This window comes from Gobius niger, assembly GCF_951799975.1.
Source record: "Gobius niger genome assembly, chromosome: 17".
NCBI lineage: Eukaryota > Metazoa > Chordata > Actinopteri > Gobiiformes > Gobiidae > Gobius > Gobius niger.
Genome location: NC_136868.1, coordinates 18,165,949 through 18,180,011, shown reverse-complemented (window position 1 = coordinate 18,180,011; position 14,063 = coordinate 18,165,949). Strand labels below are relative to the sequence as shown.

At 44.7% G+C, this 14,063-nt stretch overlaps 1 protein-coding gene across 2 annotated transcripts in view; it reads left to right on the top strand.

The window, feature by feature from the left end:
• Nucleotides 1–14,063, top strand: part of tle5 (TLE family member 5, transcriptional modulator) — a 31,561-nt gene that overhangs the window by 14,744 nt on the left and 2,754 nt on the right. For both annotated transcript variants that reach the window (XM_079574607.1, XM_079574606.1), the window contains exons 2-6: nucleotides 1,627–1,715; nucleotides 5,116–5,179; nucleotides 7,364–7,408; nucleotides 12,381–12,443; nucleotides 13,163–13,237. In XM_079574607.1, coding sequence (XP_079430733.1) covers nucleotides 1,627–1,715; nucleotides 5,116–5,179; nucleotides 7,364–7,408; nucleotides 12,381–12,443; nucleotides 13,163–13,237 — 336 coding nt within the window. The remainder of the gene's footprint in view (nucleotides 1–1,626; nucleotides 1,716–5,115; nucleotides 5,180–7,363; nucleotides 7,409–12,380; nucleotides 12,444–13,162; nucleotides 13,238–14,063) is intronic.

Below are 14,063 nucleotides of genomic sequence, written 5' to 3'. Positions count from 1 at the left end.
CTCCTGTGTGACCCAACCCTGTCCACGACATTTGACTCAATGTTCCCCATTCAGCCATTTTAGAGTCTGACTATTCATCCTGGAAATTATGATAAAGGAAAGTCAAGTTCCAAAAAGTTTACACAAGTTGGTATGTTTTTTAATTTTACTCACCTTTCAGGCAGCCGCCATCGAGCATCCATAAGCCGCATGTGACATCACACTCATGACCTCTCAGTTTAAGCTAGTCTCTTAGTAGCTCGAAAACCCACCCCGCTCTTCCCCATTTGTCCAAAATCCTAGCAACCTGGTAAAAGCCAGATTGCTTCTGCAGTACAAATAACATGAGCTCAACAATATCAATCTGGAATGGTTTCTGTTGAAGTTGTTCGTGAACTGGACAGACTTTTAGTGGAGCAGTTGCTGCCGATTGGCCAATGAGTTTGATCCAATAAAAAGCACACATTTTGCACAAAACCTACGAAGCGACAAACATTCTCCCTCGTTCCCTGCTTAATGAACGAACTTTGCGCTTTACCAGAAGTGTCAATACAATGGAAGTGCCGATCCGAAGCAAAAAACGGAAAAAGTGGGCTAGGCAGAATAAGGTGAATGCAGTTTATTATCAGGAAAAAAGTTGGTTTAGTTACACTTTTAGCACAGATTCATTAAATTAGATGAATCTTAAGCCTTGAGCCAATCCACAACTTCAATAAAGTTAAAGTATTTCACTCCTTTTCTACAACATTTAATACATAACGTATGTATGGTTAATCCAAAACAAGTTTGCATGACTTTCCGCCGTGCCGTTCTTATAGTCTGTCTCCTAAGTTTAAATGGTACCAGAATTTCCAACCCTTTGTCACGTCTAAGCGAAGCAGCGCCACACAGCAGAGCTAATTTATCCTTTGAAGCCAGCAGGTCTATCTGCGACCTGAAGCAGCGCCACTGCTTAGCCTACTTTCTGGCTGTGGCTCAATGAATGTGAAGCAGCCTATTTGTAGTTCCAAATGAAGTGGGCGACAAACCGCGGGGAAGCAGGGTACAAAGCGCCGGGTCATTGCTAACAGCGCCGATCTAGGCCTCCTGTAAGTGCTGCAATCAAATATCCTATGGTTTTTAATGCCTGCTCAATCGTAGTGGCATAGCAAATGTCGATTTCCTCCATTTTTCTCCCTTCTTCCCTACCTGACCTATTACGCAGCCTGCTGGGAAATAATGAGATGTGGTCCTTTTATTTTTGAGACTTGCTGAGCTCCAACACACTGGGCCTCGACCGGTGCTCGGAGAATGTAGTGTGGCCAGAATTACTCTAGACTTCAGCAGTGCTAGTATTCCCTTTAAAAGAGGAAGTCCAGCTCTTTATTTCACAGGAATCAAATGTGTATTAATGTAAAGGTAGATCAGAGCAAAATGTATGACCAACTGAGGAAGTTTTTGAATAAATATATATGACTATACCCTGGAAAAGGAGACATTGCATAAACAAAGCTGTCTCTACATTAACCAAAGACACCACCATTTGAGAACCACTGCCTTAAGACCTTGGTACTAAACATGATGCCAGAGTGAACTTGCCGGGTATTACAGGTGTGCGGTTTTAAAACTTGCTACATTTTCATTGTGTTTTGTTTTCCCTTTTGGCAGGCTTCATCACAGCAGCTGAAGTTTACAACCTCAGACTCGTGTGACAGAATCAAGGATGAGTTCCAGTTTCTTCAGGCACAGTACCACAGGTGAACACACCACTGCACTGCGACAGTACACAAAACTGCCTGGATGGTTAGTGGAATGAAATGCATTATCTTATTGTTGTACTTGTCGAGGAGTCATCACTTTTTGATTTGTCGACTAGACAAACGAGTTTTATTAATAGAAATAAAAAGGATAGACAACGTACAATTCTAACATATGCAGAGAGTTAGCAAGCAAGAACGCTCTATTCAAACCAGTCCAGGAGCCGTTAACAGAGGTATATTGTAGGAACAGGCTCCAATAGCTAACAGCGTGTCTGTGATTTATATGCTTTTATTATTAGATTAGAATAATTATGTTGGCAATGAAGAAACATGGCGTTGTGCTGATATGCCAAGGCTTCTCTCTTCCAAAACGAAGGTGTTTTTGTGTCTTCTTTTGGAATGGGAGAAGCGAATGTGTTAACGTGTCAAAATAGTGAAATTATTGTTTTCAAATAAATAAATCAAAGCGAGTCATTTCCCTGCTCCTGAACACCCGTTCCTTTGAAAAGGTGAGGCCTGTGATCTCGGCTGAGCTGTGGGCGGCTGTAGTAACACGGTGAAGCAAACCACGAAGTAAAAACAATGTTTCCGTGCGCTTCACGTGGGACGTGCAGTCGTGTGTCAGGGCTGCGGAAGGCTGACAGGCGAAGACAGTGCGGCACGCGGTGCATCCGCCACAACACCATAATAACAGTGACGTTTATGAATGTTTCTGTAAACTCCACCACGGCAGGACGAGGACGAGGACCATGCAAGAGGGAAGGCTGCATACGACTGGAAACAGTGCGTGTCTAAACTGTGGCTCATTTGGATATATTTTATACAACTTCTTTGCCAGTCTAACTAGTAATGATCAAACCCAAAGTCCTTGAAGCCGCTTTGTCAAATACATTACAGCACAAGATAAAATAATAACAATTTAAGGCCAGTTCACAAACGCAGTAAGTCATTAAACTCCACTCTGAAGAAACCTCCTCTGACTTATTCCTAAATCAATCTCATTTGCCCTGAGCTGTCGATGCCTCTTTACAGCTTGAATACAGCCTCAGTGCCAGCAGTCTGAGGCACTCGCAAAGTTCCTGGGCCGACCTTAGCTGATCTCTTTGATAGCAGTTATAAAGCGGGGGGCGCCGTGGGGTCTACTGCGCTGTGAGAGGTGTCTTTGTGGAAGCCTTTGAAGGCCGTTTTCCTTCCTGAGGAGCTGGGTTTGTTCTTCTGTACCTGTTCTCCCACAGCCCTCCGCAGGCCTGCCTCAGCCGACACAGACACAGGCAAACGCACATGAAAGCCAGGCATACTGTGTGGAAATCCCTGCTCCGGTCTGATCGCTCTTGTTTGCCGAGGATTGTGAAGCCGCCATAACACCATGCGCGCCGCCTTCCTCGCCTTTGGTTTTTGTAATTCCCACTACGATGAGCAGCGCCGTTTAACCCTCTTCAGAGCGCCGGGGCACAGTTGAAAGAGTACCTTTTTGTGTGAGTGTACAGAACATGCATACAGCGCCCATTGACTCGCTAGAGGAGATTGGGGCGGGGGCTTGGGAGCCACAGATGAGGCTTTGTAGAGCTCGGCTGCTGTGTTGTGCCTGTCTTTTGCACAAGCTTTAAAAGGCAAATGCTCCCCAGGCATTCCCTGGGGTATAGTAGCAAGCATCGTAGCTGTCGCTGTCTTCCCCTCCTCCTCTACCCTGCACACGTGCATAAATAGATCAGGGAATACATAAATCAAAATAAAGATGACAGCACGAGCGATTTAGAAACGGAAGGATCGGCAATAAAACTCCATCAAAGTGTCGTTTGAGATCAGCGGAGCAGGCCCGGGGGCTGCCGCGCTCCAATCAGAGGCACAAAGCCAATCCCAGGTAGGCTGACAGCAATGAAGCCGTTGTCATGACTACCCACAGCCAAGCCAGCACAGTTACACAATGATTAAAAAAAGGTTTGGATGAACAGACTTCTGCATCTAATGTTTACATTAAGGGTAAAATCCGCCATGTTTTTTGTGAGCTACTGTGAGCTGCTGATACATCTGACATAGTGCCCAAAAGCTTCATAACGGTTTTGACGACGCAATCCCAATATCGGGCTTAAACATCGACTTTATTGTGCTTTTAATCGAGTTAAAATGTACATTCTCATTGAAAGCTTGAAATGGTGTTTTGGTTCATTAATCCTTCTGTAATCCTGCATTATGCCCATGCCCCTCTTCCACTCTCGAACTCCAGCCCACACTCCGATACACATTCATAGACCAAACTTGTTTCGTTTTTTGTCACCAAACTTGGTCTGATCCTGTCTACTTAAATAGCCTCTTTGTTCACCAATCCGTTGTATAAGTATCTACATTAAATAGTGTCTGCAATTCTATGGGTGTTTTCTTGGCCCCTATATTTAAGTTATACTTCCTAATCTCAAGACTGAAGGATTCTGAAATAGTTTTAAAAGTCTGAAAACACCTCAGGCCTCTCGCACTGGAGCAGTCACAGCCGTCACTTCCAGATCAGGGCGACTTCTCTCTACCTTAAGACTATTTTCAATGGATTACTGTACTGTACTGTTTTTTTGGCCACACACAATTCCTCTGACTCTAAAGTAAATAGTTCTGTCTTTCACCTGCAGTAGTCGTACACCTGTCACACCGTGTGCCATACTGAAGTACATCAGTGTGGAGCTAATGCCACGAGGATTCAGTCAGCCTCCCAGTGATCGAGCTGTCGTTCTTGTAGACAGCTGAGAACGTTCCAGCATAAATATCCACACAGCATCAAACAACTCCAGACTGATGCCGAATCTGTGCCTATCTGCCGTGTGCCTGCGCATATCTTTATCTGATCTGAGCCACATCCGGTCGTCAAGTCGGATAAAGCTCTCTGACACAGGCAGCTTGTAACCAGCTGCTTCACTAAATCTCACTGTGGGGCTTTTTTCCTGCCGCCATTTCTCTTCTTTTTTTTTTTTAACCTCTGTCGATTCATCGTGACGATCACAGCGACTTGTTGACGCGTCCTCCTTTGTCCTGTCTCCTTGCATGACATCAGCGCAGACATGATTACCGCTAATGGCTGTCACTGCGATGGGTTTGCTCGGAAAACTCAAACGCTATTTCAGGCTGTTTTTTACCGCCTCTTCACGCATGATTGGAAGCAGACTTTTGGAAACGATTCTGTGTTTGAAAATGACCTCTTCTAGCCGCGTAAACTGGCCCTGAGTGTTGATTATTAGGGCGGCAAAGGCGGCGGTCAGGGGCTGAAGCCAAAGACAGGGCGGTGATGACAGGGCCGTTAGTGGAAGTGAAGGTAATGATGATGAAGGGAGAAAGAGTCACCTGCAGTCAGCACTTCAGAGCCAACTCTGCAGGGCGCACTAACAAGCCCTCACTCCGGCTCCTCTGTCCACAGCCTCAAGCTCGAATGTGACAAGCTGGCCAGTGAGAAGTCCGAGATGCAGCGTCATTATATCATGGTAAGTTACAACATCAGCTACCAACATCTTTTTACTTTTTAACTGTTGTCCCTGGGTAAGGTGCACATTGTCAGCAACGGCTACACACACAAAACACATGGCTCGATCATGCACCAGGACATACATTATTGATTGTACTTTAACCAGATTTTTAATAGTCTTGAAGGTGTTAAACGTGGGGCATTCTTTTATAATGAGTGGGTACATCTGTGGGGCACTCGGCCTCTAACTGTAGACCCAGTAACTCTCCCAGAAGAAGATTTCACTTTTATGAATTCCCCTACAGGCAGTGAAGTCCATGCCATAGCGTATTTTATATACAGTGCAGTTAAATTTAAGGCATTCCAAAATTCATAAGATTGTACGTCTCTAGAATGTGACATTGGTGATACAAAACAGGTTTTCTACTGTATATTTGTGTGTTTGATATTATTATCAAATACCTTCAAAAAGCTCTTTAATATTTAATATTGAGGGGAGAAAAATCAGGTTTATAAACAAAAATTATGTCACACCGTTTGTATAAAAAGTCTACTCTGGATTACTTTCTAGACCCTTCCAGGCTTCTCCAACTCCTCCTGGGGGTTAATTTGTGAAGAGTGGCTTGTTCACTGTACTTAACTGTATAATGATAAGTGTGTGCTTTCCGCCTGTTTCTCTCCGGTGGCTGTATAACTGCACACTCTCACCACACACAGATGTGCTCAGTGCTGCACTCGGGGCTAATCTCATTGTTGCTGGCCGTTGCCGTGTAGCTGTCTGATGTTTTGCCTCTAATTGATCCTCTGACTGGCTTTAATCTCATCTAATCTGTACTGCCGCACTGCTCTCTCCACCGTCAGGCAGCAGCGCACACTCTCGCACACACAGAGGCGGGCGTGTGCGCTGCACTCCCACACTCCTCCAGCTTTGGCGAGCAGACAGAATGTGAAAGCTAAAATGGTGGAAACGTCCTGGTTTAAGCGTTATCTCCAGGCCAAAGGAGTTTGAAAGTGTACACAAACACCTCCTGAGCAAATGTTCAAATGAAGATAATAAATGAAGTACCTTTTTGATGGTTGAGTAATTGGCTCTGTTGTTAAGTGTAATTACTTTGTGCTGTGATTTTTCACGTGCTGAATGAAAATGGGGCCAGATGGCACAGGTGTGTGAGTTGAGCTGCATGACCTTTATGTAGTATGTGACATACTGTAAGAAAACGGCTAGAGAAAGCAGACAGCGCAGTGCAGCCTGTGCCAAGAGCAGCGCTCAGGTTTATGGAAAGTTCAGCTCTGTCTGTTTGTGTGAAGGTTTAACCGCAGAGAGCCAAACTGTTATCACTCCACACAACCCTCATTTACAGGACAGACATGAGCCGCACAACTCCGCTCAACACAAGTGTTCCTCTAATTAGGGGGATTTATTTCTATTTGGACTGAAAAAATCTACAGTATATTCTCCTATATGTTTGTAGTTCTTTGATTCTCCTCAACATTCATAGATTCAGTACAACCACAGTGCACACTGAAGCCTGCGCACACACTTGTACAATTAGGATGCGTGCCCTCCATCAGTGGCTGTGCCCCCCTTTTTTCCTCTAATAGCTTGTCAGGTCGGCCCTCTCCCCCGGTCACTGGCCGCACCTCCATTTCCAGCCGCTGTAATTACTTTAGGGAGCTCCAAAAGCTGAACGCTGTGCGTGTGCTCTGTGCACGTGCCTGTGCACAAACACATGATATTGTCAGTGTGGGACTGGGCAAAAAACAATTGTGCTGATGGAGCAAGAGAGTGATAGAAGTGTGTGGTGAGAGCTGTGAGTGTTTGTGTTGCAGTGACAGAGGCAGTGGCTGCAGACACAGGGTGATTAACAGAGGGACGCCCAGAGGGTGGCCTCTCATTAACACGGAACTTTCTACCACTGCGCTCCGCCGTTCTCCTTCACTTCCTTCTCTCTTTAGAGCCTTTTGTCCGTCCGTCTGACTGTGTCCAGGCACTCATTTCTACAGTCTGGAGGCTGTCGAAGACAGAATGGTGGAATTCAGACAATATGGGCAGAATATGGTTTAGTGTTTAGTCTTTAGTGCGGTCTGTCTGGAGTACACCAACTTGTAAGGGCTAGATTCAACTTCTGTCAGAGAAATTATAATGTAAACCAGAAAAGGTATTAAATTGATCTGATTTTTTGTCATTTTTCCTTTATTCCAGTATTATGAGATGTCCTACGGGCTGAATATTGAGATGCACAAACAGGTAAGTTTATCTCTCTCAGCTTGCAGTTATTGGGAAAGGTGGTTTGATAGTTATAATCATATTTAATACAAACAATGTGAAATCCATCTTTTAGGTCCGCCTCTATAAAACCTTGCAGTGAACTCTGCATCATGTTTAAATTGAAGTTTGAACTTTGGGCTTGTCATTATTTTCCTGATCACTACCATGTGGTGTGATGTTTCAAGGACCTCTCATCAGAGCAGCTTGTTGAGAGGATCGAGTCATGTGGCCACAGTTGGATGAGCCCCAGACGCCTGTTAACTCCCATTGTTTTTGAAGCAGAAGATCCTTGAGCGTTGCACTGGTCTTTGAGGTTGACAGAGACACAGCTGTTCCTCTGCACCTGCAGCTCTGTGATTGGCAGCTGTGGATTTTGCAGATAAGATCCCATCAGTGGAGGTGTTTAGGCACATTTGAACAGTGTTACCCAGGGCTGTGCACAAATGCTGGGAGGCAGTAGCTCTGCTTTGGTTGATATATGGAGTATTACATTCCATTACACTGTAGGAAACTAATGGAGATTTTGAAAAGTAAATTACTGGAGTTACTGTTTGACACAAGGGTATTTTGACACAGCTGGGTGTAAGATGTATTTATCTGTAGCGAGCTAACAGGAGTTGTTCTGCAGCTCAGGTTTTTATACAGTCATTTGATCTAATATTACTAGCTGAGACCCGGCCTTCGGCCGGGCCTCGCTAGTCTCCACATTTGATATTCAGAGATTAAGAGTTATTACACAGAAATGTCCAGTATAGTCCCTATAACCCGTCAGTCAGAATAGCTGTAGACCCGCAGTAAGTAGACCAGTGGTTCCCAACCCATTCCTAAAACTATGGCCACTACAAATGTGTAAAATAATGAATGCTAAAAATAATTTCAAACAAACTGCAATTGGAGTGTTTGATGCACCTGTACTCCTTTCGTATATACTACAACGACAATATGTTCCATAAACTCAGGGAATAGAATTCAAGAGACAGTGGAACATGTAGGCCTATGGATTAATATTAGGGGTTCAGCTGTTACGGTTCGGGTGACGGTGCAGGAGAGGTGGTTTGGTGCATCATGGTGTAAGTGCAATCTAAAAAAGAATACGTTGTTTTTTATTAGACAGTATTTATATCTGTAGAATACAATAGGCAATGCTTTCAAAGCCGCTTTATAGAATGTAAAGGAGGGAAGGAAAAATAGAAAAGAAATGGTACAGCAGCAAAGTAAAAAAAAAAAAAAAAAAAAAAAAAAAAAAAACACGCTACAGTGCAGGCCATGCGCTCGTTAAGCGGTAGTTTCACTTTCGCTTTCTGCACACGGAGGCTGAAGCTCTCGGAGCAGCGCGTTTCATTTGAAGCTCGTGTTTCTGCGTGTACTTTTTTTCGGAGACATAACTTTGGAGACCGAATATGGCCAGGATTGGATCTGATGCATTTGTGTGCGCTCTGACATGACGCAGCACTGGATCTATAATGAACCACAGCCTCGGTCACTGCAGGAGAGACGTAAACAAAGAGACGCAGATGTGTTTTGGAGGAGGTAACTGTACCTGTGCGGAGCGTCTACAGCTGCAGTTTAGCGGTGAGTGACAATGACACACATCGCCCTGTTTGGATGCGCGCACACAGGCACGGCAGTCAGAACTCGTGCACTCGCGTTGTTGTGACGGCGGGTTGTCCTCGGCCAGCAGCACCGCGGTCCATATGGACCCGTGTCCAATGCCCGCGGCCGGTGGGACGGTCACGTGGTGGCCTCTGGCCAATGCCCGCGAGCGGAGGGACCGCCACGTGGGGGCCGGCCGCGGATTTTTGGGAAATGAACATGGCAAGTCTTATATAGCGCTTTTCCAGACGCTCGTCGGTGTACTATTGGTTGCAGTATTCATTCAGTCCACTGCGCACCTCAGCCCCCACCACCAACCACGCACACAGTCACTACTGTCGCCAGGCTTCCTGGTGTTCCCAAACGGTCTCCCATCCCAGTCCTAACCAGGCCCGTCCCTGCTTAGCTTCAGAGTCGGTATGGGAAATAAACATGGCGGCGCCCAGGCGTCGGCCATTGAGATAGCGTTTTCTATTATAGATGGGGTCTATGGACAATGTTTGTTAGTTCCCCAAACATTCTTTGCTAACATTACATTTATACCATCCAATCCCAGACTGTATAGAACTACAACAGGCACCATTTTGCAGGTCTGTGATTTGGTGTAATTTCTCGAATGAATAAATCATCACTCTATTGGCTGCATCAGGGGTCGCCACAGCAACAGCCACATCCCTTTGGTTTCCAGATGAACGCTTAAGCCGCCTCACCACTGCTGAACAACGCAACATGAGTATTAGGGCTGCATGATATGAGATATTTAACAACTTTCTTCAATATCGGAATAACAATATTGTACTATGTATGTTGTTACTTTAAAAAAAAAAAAAAAAAAAAAACAACGGGGCAAAATCAAGCTAAAGAGCTAATTTAAGACGATTAAATCTGAAACATGCGATACATTATGGCTTCTTGTCATATGAATATTGTCACTTAGTCTAATGCCGATATAATATGCAGCTCTAATGAGTGTTATGATTGATAAATAAATTCAATTTATATAACAAAAAACAGCCTGGGAATGAAGTAGAAGGCCCGTCTATACATCACAGTTGGCAGGGGGGATAACTGCTGCCTGAGCGGACTGTGGACTGAAGGATGGTCCTCTGAGGGGATTGTCTGTGCCGATGACCCGTCTGCCACCTCCTGTCCACACACTGCTCTGTGATTGACGAAGAACTCTGGCAGCCATGTTGGAAGAAAGCAGGAAGCTGTGACAAATGTGCACTGACACATGTAAAAGTAACCACCCGCCATGGACCTTCACATTATTGTATCTGTGCAAACCTGAGAAATGAGAGACATAAGGCTTCTCCAGCTGCACATGTAGGTTTTTTATTACCACCAACCAAAAACAGAAAACACAAGGTTTTTAAAAGTAAAAATGAAAGTACAAATCCATAGTCTGCCACAGTCAGAAATCCTTCAAAAAAACAGTACCGGTCAAACGTTTGGAAACCCCTTTTGTGTATCAGCTTTTCTTTATCTTCAACACGATTTACATTGTGCGATTCTCATTGAAGACATTAAACTATGAAATAAACCTAAACAAAGGGTGAAATATTCAATTATTGCTACCCTTTATTCTTGGCATTTTCTAATTGAGCTTCATAATGGCATCATCTGATGGTTTTTAACAGTCAAAAGTCGAAACCATTTCTGATGACTAAAAGTGAAGCCCATTGAGAAAAAATTGAAGCTGTGCAAAGCAATAATCAAAGCAAAAGGCTTTTTTGTTTTAAACATAATTCCATATGTGTTCATTCATAAATGAGTGCCTTCAGTGAGAATCTACAATGTAAAGGTTCTTGAAGTAAAAGAAACAAATACGTAAAGTGTTTCCAAACTTTTGACTGGTAATGACAACATTGCCATTATTATATGACTTGTAATTTTCATTAAAGGCTGGACTTTTTTGATTATGATGGCCAATGTTGGCGAATGAAAAGGTCTAGCATAACCCCTGCTTTAAGTGGGCTATTCCTCACAGCTCAGCTTTATGTCCTGTTCTATTTGTGGTACATTTCTCACACTTCCTGCTTTTACACCCCTGCTATTTGAACCAACACCAGCGCACCTATTCACCTCTCATGTACAATGTGTGTGCGGTAGGTTGCGCTTTGTTTGAGAGACTTCCTCTTGTCCGTTTTGTGTGCGTTCCCTCTTCCTTTGTGCATCGTGCCAGCGGCTGCGCTGGTTCCATTAGTGAGTTGAGATTGAAGAGGATGTGTGGAAACGAATGTCGAGGAGCATTCATGTCGAGGCCTATTGTGGCGAGCCAGTTTCTCTCCCACTACTTACTGTCATACTGCATTTCTCCTTTTTCCCCGCACACTCGTTCAACCACTTTCTTTGTTTATGAAAACCAACCTCTATTCTGTCACTTGGCTTCGTCAAAGAAAAGCGAGGTTTAAAAGAGGTAATACTAGCCATTTTACATGAATATGGATATTTGTAATTTTCTAACCTTTGCTGCAATGTGATTGTACAGAGGATCTGCAATCAGTGAATGGCAAGGATAGGTCAAAGATGGTGCACAATAAAAAATAAATAAAAAAGCAGCAGAGGAAGAGGGAGAGAAGGTGATAGAGGGCAGATAAAAGAGGAGACTGAAGTATAAAGGCTAGTAATAATGAGGGAGTGGCACGCTTTGCGCAGAGCGAGTCCCAGCGAGACATTTGCGAGACATTTTGGAGATGTCAGCGCTGGATGTGTAATGACAAGTGGATGGGAGAGAGGCGCTTGATGGGAGCTGTGCTCTGCATGCCTAATGACTGTCAGGAAAGGCCACGTTCTCCTCAGCGCTATGAATTAGACTCTAACACAATTACTGCTGCTTTGCATATCTCAGACGGATTGGATGATTACCAACCAAATGTGATAATGGACCGGCGCGTGAGAACGATTGGAGTATGTGCGGTTTAGTGCAGGACTGTGTGTGTCCGTGAGTTTAGAGCAGAGTATTAACTACAACCAACATAATTAATGAAGGGAATAAAGAGACGCTGATATGTGTCTGTGTATGTGTGAACACGTTCATGTGCCCTACTTTCAGAAGTTAATGGGCTGTTTCTCTACTTTTTACTTCTTTTCCTCCTGTAATCTTTTCCATCTCCTAATGATTTTATTACCCTAAGAGGTAGTTAATGGAGATCTGCACATTTATAACGTTTCATGAGTTAAAAATGTGTCGCTTAATAGAAAAGCAGGGGATTATGGCTGATGCTACCATAGCTTTGTTTCCTCATGCATTAAACTGTCCAAAGACCTGTATTCTTAAAAACACTTTACATTTTTTTCTTGGATTTACATTGTTCTTTATGTCAGAACTCTTACCCAAATCCTTTTCTGTGTCCAGGCTGAAATAGTGAAGAGATTAAACGGGATCTGTGCACAAGTGCTGCCGTACCTGTCTCAGGAGGTACGTATGCTCGCCGACACACTGTGACTTTTCACCCTGACCCCAGGCCCTGCGCCTCATATCCTCATTCCCGCCTCATTACCTCGCCGCCTGCGTGACCCCTCCCCCTGCTCTGCCTCCTGTCGTTCATCATCAGGCGCTTCCTGTGTTTTTTCACCTCCTTTCACTGTATCCCCCGCTCACCCCCTCTTCTGTCTTCATCATTCTCCTCACCATATTCAATATTTCCATCCAGCCGCTCCCCTCCCCCTCTACTCCCATCTCCCTCCACCCCCTCCTCCCCCGCCTCCCTCACCCTGCTCTGTGTGTGTGTCAGTGTAATAAATGGTTGTGTGATTCAGATAAGCTATGCTCTTATCTGCCCACCAGGGGGTTGACCTCCACCCATTACATTGCACCAGCCCCCCATCACTCTCTGGGGCCTTTGTGCGTGTTTGTGTGTGTGTGTGTGTGTGTGTGTGTGTGTGTGTGTGATCGTAGGTGCGTGTGTACGTGCAAATGTGTGTGTGTGTGTGTACGTGTGAGTGTGTATGAGTGCTTGTGTGTGAGTGTGGATAGCAGAATGGCCAGAGGCATTGGAGGGACACCACCAGAGACATGTCGACGCTCGATTGGGACCATTGATATTGATCTAACCTCTCCACCTCTCTCCCAAACTCCCCACGCCTCTGTCTGTCTTTGTCTCCCCTCCTCATGTCACCCGTCACTTGTGTTTGCAGCACCAGCAGCAGGTCCTTGCAGCTATTGAACGAGCCAAGCAGGTCACCCCCCCAGAAATGAACTCCATCATCAGGGTATGACCCAACCTGTGGCGACAGCCACGCAATTACTGATCATTATCTTTCTATTGCTTTTTTATCATCTATGTCCAACATACGGCAACTGAGGCTGCGTCACATTGCTAGAAATTAACAGTCCAAAAAACACTATTACTTACTCTGGGTAACCTTTTAATCTTTAATTCTAAGTATTACAGCTCTGAACGATTAAACTGAAATGCTCAGTCAGAGCTAGAGGTTAGATCGGGCCCAAAAAATCAAGCCCGACCCGACCCGAGCCCGCGGGCATGAAGCCCAACCCGACCCAGCCCGAGCAATTAACTTGAATTGTGCGCCCGAACCCAAAACAAACCCAACGTAAATAATAAATTTTTTTAAGGCTGGATAGGAACATCTGCACAATGCAGCAGTACCGTGTTTGCAAGGTACGCAGCAACACGTGCACGCAGCAGTAGTGCACATACCTTGGTAGGGCAGGCGTGGCGTGGAGCAGGTTATGTGCCAGCGCAGCAGCTCAATGTCTCTGTCTCCTCTTTGCCGTCTCCTCTTTTCTGTCTCTCTCTCTCCTCCGCCTCTTTGTTCATGAACATCGCACTCTACAAAAGCTACCTGACCATGCTGCTTAAACATGACCCTCCCGGACTCCACTATTTTATATTGCCTATAACCACATTTTGTATCCAATAGACTAAGCATATAGCATAGATTTTTATTAGAGATTATAATGACATTAATAAAAAATGAAAAGAAAAAAAAACTTGAGCCTGACCCGAACTCGACTCTCATGCATGAAATCTCGGCCTGAAATCTAACCTCTAGTCAGAGCTAAAACAGAATCTAC